The sequence below is a fragment of the Solanum verrucosum genome, unplaced genomic scaffold (assembly GCF_900185275.1).
Source record: "Solanum verrucosum unplaced genomic scaffold, falcon-dt-bn FXZP01000268.1, whole genome shotgun sequence".
Lineage (NCBI taxonomy): Eukaryota > Viridiplantae > Streptophyta > Magnoliopsida > Solanales > Solanaceae > Solanum > Solanum verrucosum.
Window position 1 is genome coordinate 643,657 of NW_026019957.1, and position 9,952 is coordinate 653,608.

Below are 9,952 nucleotides of genomic sequence, written 5' to 3' on the forward strand. Positions count from 1 at the left end.
TATGTTATAGAGTTTATTAATTTATTGAGTAATAATTTAGAGAGGTTCTACTATAGTTTGTTGGTAATTTCTTACTAATTATGCACATATTTTTTAAATTTTATTATTGATGTAATTATAATTAAAAATCATAGACAATTAAATTGATAGTTACTTTCTATTTCTTAATTTGTCTAATTCACATCAATTTGAATTAATCATGCTTTAATATTGATTTTATAAGATTATCTTCAATTCCTTGAGATGTTTTCTTAAACATTTGAAGCTTAAACTAAATAGATTATCAAATAATTAAATTTAGAAAAATATGTCAACTTTGAATGTATTCTAAATGTAACAATCACTATAATATTGGTTTTTGTATTTAAAAGTATTATGAAATATTATATAAATACAAAAAAAAAATGATACTCAAATTGGCATATTCAATGAAGTGAAGTTTTAATTTTATTTTTGAACACTTCTAGAATAATTTTAATAGTTTATGTAACAGTTGACTATATTGGAAAAGTTTTCAAAAGTATAACCAATAAGAGAGATTTAAACATTTGTGTTGTTATGTAACGTACAATAATTTATATATGTTTATTCTTGTCTTACAAAATATTACAAGAAATGTTATACTGAGAATAAAATATATATAAAAAAATTAAATAAATGTAAGACAGTTTTCTAAATTTTGGATTTAGGTCATCCATTCTATTGAGTTGCCCCTGATTATAGGTACCTTGATTCTAATTCATTTAAGTTACTGAATTTTTTAAGGTGCGTGAAAATTGGTCCACACACAAAATTATCCAAAAACTAAAGTCACTGAGTTCTAAATTAATAATTTATTAATATTCAATACATCTTTTAACACAAATACATCATTTGGACCAAAAGTTAACTCAATACCACACATTCAATTACAAAATCAGAAATCACAATATACAAAACCACTCAGTAACAGAATAAAAGAGCAAAAATGATAAATAGAGACGGTGGAAAGGAATTACCGGAAAAACCTTAGCGGTATGTATGACGGAAGAGCGGCGATGGATGAGTTGCCGGAGAAGTCGTCGATGGGTATGTATGACGGAAGAGTGGCACGTTCTTTATCCATGGTGATGGGTTGTGCGAGCAATTACTAATATACCCTCCTTTAGGTCATAATTTTGATTTTGATATTGTTTTAAAAGTTTTTAGGTAAAATAATTGTTGAATATTTTCATGATAATATAATAAATCGGCTATAATATTTGCTCATATATTTCTCATTTCTTAATCTTACAAAGAAAATATTATATTATTATATGATATTTGTAATACTTAACAAATTTCCAGTCATACTCTAATAATTTCTAAAGATTTCCACTTTACTCAAAAGATATTCCTAGGGTGGAATCAAAAGTTTAATTTTATGAATTCTAAAATAAAACTTCAAGTGTTAATAACTGAGTTCTAAATTTGATATTTTTACCTATTTAATAAATTTGTAAATATACATATATGTTTAAGAAAAACTTTGAGTTTGATCGAACCCGTATCCGAACTTATACTTTCACCCATTCTAGATGGAGAATGGTATGATATACTCCTCAATTTTATCATTTAGAGCTAATATATCCCTTATTATGAAAGTAGCTCATATATAACCCAATTTTACACAAATGACTCATGCATACTCTTTTCCTCTAAAGGGAGGGAAAAAATTAATTTTAAATTATTTTTTTTGTTAATTTTTTTATTAAAAAACAATCCATGTAGGCGTATATTTGAACATTTTCACAATTTTTTTAAAAATTTAACGGCTAATTTGAATTTATTATTTTGATGGTCAAATTTATTTATTTTTCACTTATTTTCTTATAAAATTTATTATATATGCCCCCAAAAAATTTACAAATATAAAAATTAAATTACAATATAGCCCCAAAATGTTAGTTTTATATTTTTCTCTCTTTTTTTCATTCACATATCTTTTTTTTGTATTTCTCTTATTTTTACATTAAAGAATAAAATAAAAACAAGAAACTAAAATAATAATAATCAAAGAAGTCAAAAAATAATTTATGTGTGAAAAAGATCAAATACATGATTTTTTAACATCGAAAACGTGGATTGGATTGATGTATACACCCGGTTCGGGTAAGTTTTACCCGTGAAAAAGATCAAATACATGATTTTTTTAAAAATATTAAAAATTAAAAAATATAATTTTATTACTTTTGTTAACGGTAGAGATATATGTGAACTATTTTTACAAGCGTAAGGGGCATATGTGAGCCAATTTTGTAAACGTAGGGATATATGTGAGTCACTCTTGTAACAAGAGGTATATCAACTTTAAATGACAAAGTTAAGGGTTATATACGCCGTTTTCCATTTCTAGATAGTAGACCAAAAGGTCCTTGCAAGAGAAACTAAAAAAAAAAGCTTATTTAACAAAGTTAAGCTTATTTTACTGAACGGACGGCAAATATTTATACAATTTACCCTATATGCAGGTGAGAACTGCCTTTATACCAATTTCATGTCAATCAGAAATGTAAAGTTTGTTTAATGTGAAAGAGTATTACAAGTACTGTGAAATCGAGAAAGTCGTGAAGATAGACATAATAGATAGATAGACACTTTAACTTGGTCTCGAAACTCAACTAGCAACTAAACACTTCAACTTTGAGTATGCACATCTAGACACCTCAGCTCTTCTCCATTGTATCAGTTGAACACTTCAACTAACAATGTGCACCCACGGCAGCATTGATTGTCCATGAGACATGGTAGGGACGAGTTGGAGTGTTCAGTTGTCAGTTGAGGCCAAGTTTAAGTGTTTTGTTAGGGAAAATGCATAAGTATTCCCAGCCTATGTCCAAAATCCCTAAGACACACCTAACCTTTACTAAGGTCCTATTACCCCCGAACTTATTTTATATATAATTTTCTACCCCTTTTGGCCTACATGGCACTATCTTGTGGGCCCAACACGTGTTGACAATTTTTTCAAGGATAGTGCCACGTAGGCTGAAAAGGGGTAGAAAACTAATTAAAAAATAAGTTCGGAGGTAATAGGACCTTAGTAAATGTTAGGTGTGTCTCAGGGATTTTGGGCATAGGCTGGGGTTACTTATGCATTTTCCCTTCTTTTTTTTATGTATTATGCCTAGAAAATAATGTGAAGAGAGCTTTGACAAACAGATACAGAAAGTGGAAAACCTGTATATATAGTAATTCATATTTATCTTGTTACAAAGGTCCCCATGAAAACCCGGGGAGCTTTTCTAGCTCTAACCTGGGACTACATGTCTTATCGGGTGCTCTTTCAACAGGCCCGTTGATCCAAAGTGCAAATATTGTTGTACAGTTAGACCTCTTTATAACAATCATGTTTTCTATAGAATCGTTTTTTTTGCTTGAGTTATATTATATGTTCCCTATAACAGCATTTTGCAACAACAACCAAAAAACTATCGGGACAAAAATGATGTTGTTATAGAGAGGTTTGACTGTACAAACATGCATTGGAAGACAGATGAAGAGCTAAGCTATCTCTGAATGAGAGGTATGAGCTTTCCTCTGTATATGTGGGCTCATACCTGAAGTTTGGCACTCTCGGTTTACTCTTGAACATCGCGAACATGGATTTAATGGTGATGAACTTGGGGATTGATATTCGTATCCCTTTGAGACGATTGCTGGTGATCTTGAATATGTCTTTGGGGATCGTGTTGGAGAAGACATTGGCGATGAATGTATTCTATTAACTCTAGCTGGTGAAGATCTTGGTGAGTCGTCGATCAGTTTCTCTGTGTTAGAATAGGAATAGGTTTATACAATCCTATTAGAATAAGAATATGTTTATACAATTCTATTAGAATAGGAATAGGTTTATACAATCCTATTAGAATAGGAATAGTAATAGAAATAGAAATAGGAATACTAAATAGTATCCTACTTGGTAAAGGATTGTATTCTAGGGTCTATAAATAGGGTCTCAATGTAATAATGTACACAACAACAATTCAATAATATTCTTTTCCTATATTTCTCACATGGTATCAAAGCCTCTACAAACTTGGTAGAGAATTAAAGAGCTTCCGCTGCCGGCGGGTGGCACCCATATATGCTGCCCGTCTGGCCAATGATTATGTTAACAAAGTTGGGTCACCGTGTATCTATCCGGTGACTATTTTCTTATATCTAATTTGTGTAGCACCGTGCTATCATTCCGGTGACTACTTTTTCATATTTAATTTTTGTAGCACCGTGCCATCATTCTGGTGTCTACTTTTTTGTGTAGCACTGTGTCATCATTCCAGTGACTACTTTTTCATATATAATTTGTGTAGCACCGTGACATCCTTCCGGTGACTACCTTTTTTGCATATCTTATTTGTGTAGCACCGTGCATCTTTTCGGACTACTTTTCATATTTAATTTGTGCAGTACCGTGGATTTTTTCGAACTATTTTCTCATATCTGAGTTGCATAGCATCATGTGTCTTTTCAGTGACTCCTCAGATTTGATTTGCATAGTTCCATTCGTCTTTCCGGTGACTCCTCAAATCTGATTTGCGTAGGGTTGTGCCATCATTCCAACCCTACCCGTTTCTTTTTCAGTAGGGTCGTGCCAACATTCTGACCCTACCCATATTATTTCTCTTTTTCAATGGGGTCGTTCCATAAATTCAAACTATCCTATATAATTTATATTTTCTAGTTGGGTTGTGACATCATTCCGACTCTACCCATATAATTTTATTTCTTAGATTGTGACCACTTTTAGCCATCAAATCTAATACTCCGGCATATGAGCATGTTCTGGCTAGTTTTTCGGTGACTTGTCTGATATCAACTCGTCTAGTGATTCCAACATGATCCATATACTTTACACTAGATTTTGAGCACTTACGACCGTTGCATTGTGAAGAAGTCTATATGGAGCAACCACCTAATTTTGTTGCTCAGGGGGAGTTTAGTAGCCTTGTATGTTGATTACGTAAGTCACTCTATGGTCTGAAACAGTCTTTGCAAGTTTGGTTTGGAAAGTTCCAACACTGTAATTTTATCACTCTTCTGTGTTTTATCGGCATTATGCATCAAATTCAGTATTTCATGAGAAGACCAAGCACATTGAGATTGATTGTCAATTTTGTGAAGTCGAGTGATCAACTTGCAGATTTCACCAAGCCCCTCATCAGTCCTCGTGTTAATTACATTTGTAACAAGCTAGGTACATGAATTGTATGCACTAGCTTGAGGGGGAGTGTTAGAATAGGAATAGGTTTATACAATCCTATTAGAATAAGAATATGTTTATACAATTCTATTAGAATAGGAATAGGTTTATACAATCCTATTAGAATAGGAATAGTAATAGAAATAGAAATAGGAATACTAAATAGTATCCTACTTGGTAAAGGATTGTATTCTAGGGTCTATAAATAGGGTCTCAATGTAATAATGTACACAACAACAACAATTTAATATTAGACTCATGTTCGGATGTCCTCAGACACTTACTATTCAACTGAGATAAAAATATCAGACTGATTGAGAATCAAGTGACATCCTTTTTAGCATGTTTCAAAAAGAATGTCTCTTTACTTTTTGGTAAATTCCACGTATCTTTAGTTTAAGAACACAAAATTCAAAAGTCTTATTTACTTTCTAAAATTCCGAGCCAAGTTAAAACCAGACAAAAAAAGTGAAAGGGGGGGAGTGTTTCTTATTTCTTCCTCCTTTTTTGTGTATGTTTGGGGGGTGGGGGTGGTTAGTAGAAGAGCTAACCTGGTATAGTGCTAGTCTTTGCGTCCTGCACTTTGTTACGCGATGAAACTTTCTTGACTGCTGTCTTTTGGTTGATGGACTTGGATGCAGTTTTCTCGTGATTCTCGGATGACATTGAAATTTGATTAGAATCAGGAACTTTCTTATCTACAATGTTGAATAACTTTTGGTTTATTCTCCTGGTTCTCAAACTTTTCCTTTGCATCTCCTCACCATGAAGTGGTTTGTCATTGGCAGCTAATGACTTTTTCCGATCTAAAGTCTTTGAACGTCGTAATTTCTGATCATCAGATGAATGTTTCTTCTCATGAGCCTCTGAACTGATTAGTTTCTGATCAACTGATTCATTTTTCTTTTCTTGAGTCTCAGAACTAGTTGGTTTCTGATCATAAGATAAAATTTTCCTCTCTGAAATCGGAGGAGGTACCACATTTTGCTCAGCTGATTTCTTCGTCTCTGTAGTCCGTGGAGATACTAAATTTGGCTCAGCTGATTTCTTCGTCTCTGTAGTCCGTGGAGATACTAAATTATGTTCAGCTGGTTTCATCTCCTCTGAAGTCGGTGGAGATGCTAAATTTTGCGCAGCAGCTATGCTTGATGATGGTTTTTCATCACCTGCTTTTGGAGACATTGCCGTCTCTTGGTTGGCTAAAAATTTGAGTCTTTGGTTCTTGCTAATCGATGAAATGATCTTTTTCTCTAGTGTGTCAATGCGTGGTGACCTATTAACTATTGGTGATGATACTGCTCCTTTCCTGTCCGGACTATCAGCAAAGAAAAGTGTTTCATCTGCTTTTGCCACAGACGAGAATCTCCTCTCCGGACTCTCAGAACCAACTGATGTTTGATCGAATAAGAGAAGCCTTCTATGTGGTATCTCGGAGATAGCTGACCTCTGATCAAACAATCTTGAATCTTTCCTGTCAATTATCTCGGAGCAAACTGACCTTCCATCACTCGGTGCAAGAAAGAGATCATCCATCGCAGACAATTGCCCGTCATCACTCAGCAATGATGCTCTCCTATGGACCGAAAAACCATCATTTGATGGATCCCAGTTCTTTCCAAAAATCTTCTCTTTCTCAATGAGCCGGTAAGCAAACATTTGAAAAGGAATCTGTGATACCGGGGTCAAACTCGTGCTCTCCTCTTCAGCAAACTTCTTCAAGTAGCTAGCCTCAATGTCACAGTAGTCTACAAGTGGAGGGGCAGTTTCAGGCTGGCCATGTTCTGGATTTATGACAAGGACCTTCTTGATGTAACGTAAAATCCTGCATAGAGACGAGAAACGTGGACGAAGATTTGGATTGGTATGCCAACATCTTCTTGTTAAGTTCACAAGGTATTTAGGTGAAGGATATGGGAAGAGAGGCCTCTCCCCTGCTCTGATATTCCGCACGACTTTCTCCCCTTGCAAATGTCCTTCGTCAAACGGAACTTTCCCTGTCAAAATTTGGAAACAAATCATTCCGAAGCTATAAACATCAGCTTTCTCTGTGTACTTGTAGGCACACTTGCTTCCTGGTTTTTCTTGTTCAGCAAGAACTTCCGGGGCAAACCATATAACGGAATCAGCTGCATTGTGGCTGGCAGTCTTATAAGTACTTTTGATTGAAGTTAAGCCGAAGCCTTTGAGTTTTGCGTGAAAATAGCTCTCTGCTGAGGAATTCCTTGCTCTAAGAAGTACATGAGACGGGTTCAATTCTCCGTGATAAATCTTTCTCGAATGCAGATACTCCATCCCTTTTGCAATCTGAAGCATAATATCAACTGCAGCAGACGTTGAAAAAGGCGGTCTCTTCCTCTGACCAGAATGATCTTTTATGTACGTCGCAAGAGTATCATTCATCAGCTCCATAACAAGGTACCCTTCTTTCCTCTCTTCATCATAAAAACCACAGTGATATTGCAGAATGTTGGGATGGGATAAAGAAAACACCAAAGAAATCTCATCATGTAACGGTTCAACCTCTCCGAAAAAGTTCCTCAGAGTATAACTCTCTCCTAACCATTGTATCTCCTTAACATGTCCGCCCCACGACCCTAAACGTCTCTTCACATGATAATCATTTGATCCGACTAAGATTGAACTAGGCAACAATATTTTGTTAATTGGTTCAACACCATCTAATTTCCTTAACAATAAGTCTCCAAGCCTTTGTTCATACTTCAACAAAGTTTCTGTTTTCTTTTGCCTTATCACATCGATAAGCAACCATCTATCCTCTTTCCAACAACACTCCAACCGGCTACATATTTCGCGAGTTACCAAATACTGCTTCCCAGACATCCACTGGAAAAACCTCGGATCAATCAACTCCCTGTCGTATTTCCTCATTAACGCGGTTCTCCTCTGATGCATTTCCTCCTCATCGAACCCCGAGATTTCTGCAGCAGCCTCAATAGCTTCAATAACAACAGGGAAGCAACACAGCAAGTTATGAATATGAAACTCAACACAATCTCTGTTCATATGGAGACTTATGGCTTTCCCCCACAAATCTTTAACATCCAAACAATATTTTACGTACGATTCGCCTTCTTTAAAGATCCTATGAAGCTCTTTCATAGGCAGCTCAAGAGCTTTCCACTTTTTATTACTCTCATTTAACCTTAAATTATGTTTGATTTCCTCAGAAATTGTATCAAAAGAATGAACAAACATGTCAAATAGAAAACAACATTGCCTTTGATTGATTTGGATATCATTTTTCAACACCATAAGAGCCTTCAAACTCCCAACTACTTCACCAATTTGCCTAAATTGATCCATTTACCTTTTATGAGTTGCAAAAAACTTCAATACAAGAAAGACCTACAATAATAACAAAGCCACAAAAGTTAGATTAAGCCCAACTCTAAATTACTAATTAAGTGAAAATATGCAACGGAATTCTACAATTGCACCAAATCATGGAAGGCCAAGATGCAAATCCCAAATATGCTTTAAAAAAAGTTGTTTTAATAACCATGGTGTCCGGACCAACCAACTTTCGTGCTTGTCGACTAATGCATGAGGTAGTTGCTACCTCCTACCAGCACATGCACATTTTTATACATGCATCCATCAAAGCTCGAACAGATTGGAATAAATCACTTAGTGTTTTTGTCTTGTTTGGAATTTGACCAAGCCTTGTTGGTCAAAGTCACTCGATGCCTATACTGGTGAAAAGTAGCACGTACCTAATGAAATATTTGAGGTGCACGCAAGCTGCTTGGACACAATTGTTATTTAAACTTTTTTTTGGAAAAAGAACAAGGAATTAAACATAAAAGTTGTGTTTCTCCCCATAATTGATACTCTATCTCTATTTTATTAAACATGAATATCAATCTATTGAACATTAAAACTATATATTAAAAACAAGAAATTGCATCAAATTAGGATCCATGATATCAATCTATAGATTATCATGAAATGAACATATCCTTAATAATATCTTCCCAAAAATAAGCCACTTACAAATAAAAATGGGGTTTGCACCTTTTTCAACAAGAAAAATACTGAATTTCTATTAGGTTTTTTGAGAATAAACCCAATAAAAATTCAGCAAGAACCCATTCTTGATCAGATCAAATCACCACCTTCTGGATAATAATAATAATAATAACCTCCAGAAAAAAAAATTAAAATGCTAGAAAAAAACTAACCCCATCATTTGTGTATAATTAATGATAAAGGGGTAGTTGAAACAAAACCAAAAAAAGAAGTTTTTTAGGCAAAAAAATGAGAAACTTGATCAAACTTTTTGGAAATTGTAATGATCAAAGTTGAAAGTATGAGGTTGGTAATAAAAGTGACTAAAAAAAAAAGGTTATAATTATTTTGTTTTTTGTAATTTGTATTTTGCATTTTTTTCTTAATCGTTTTTTTTACCAAACTAAAGAATAATTTTGGAATGGTTTGATTCTTTTTTAATTCTATGTTGTCATGGCCATTGAAACTTCCGTTTATTTTGGGGTGATTTAAATATTATACCAAAAAATAGGATAAAGTATTTCTCAAATTATTCTACACGGGTGAATTCGTGGTCATGAAAAATACAAATAATTTACTAAATATTATTTACATAGAAGAGGTATTATATATATATATATATATATAAATGTCTTCTTATGTATATTTAATATATTTGAATTTTAGTTGAAATTTTTAAATACTTTTTGGGAATTTTTTCTT

The 9,952-nt window shown here is 33.7% G+C and overlaps 1 protein-coding gene across 1 annotated transcript; it reads right to left on the reverse strand.

Annotated features, from left to right (window-relative positions):
- Positions 1–3,442: 3,442 nt before the first annotated feature.
- LOC125814493 (uncharacterized) lies at positions 3,443–9,461 on the reverse strand. The gene is made up of 3 exons (XM_049493944.1): positions 9,257–9,461; positions 5,773–8,587; positions 3,443–3,788 (listed from the first exon to the last, which is right to left on the reverse strand). Exons 2-3 carry the CDS (start codon positions 8,543–8,545, stop codon positions 3,523–3,525), a joined length of 3,039 nt encoding a protein of 1,012 aa, XP_049349901.1. The 5' UTR covers positions 8,546–8,587; positions 9,257–9,461; the 3' UTR covers positions 3,443–3,522.
- Positions 9,462–9,952: the final 491 nt, after the last annotated feature.

Coding starts and splice junctions, on each gene's coding strand:
- LOC125814493 (XM_049493944.1), bottom strand. CDS start 8,545: ATGGATCAATTTAGGCAAATTGGTGAAGTAGTTGGGAGTTTGAAGGCT. Junction 3,789..5,772: donor AAAGACTAGCACTATACCAG/GTTAGCTCTTCT, acceptor ATTCTAACACAG/AGAAACTGATCGACGACTCA.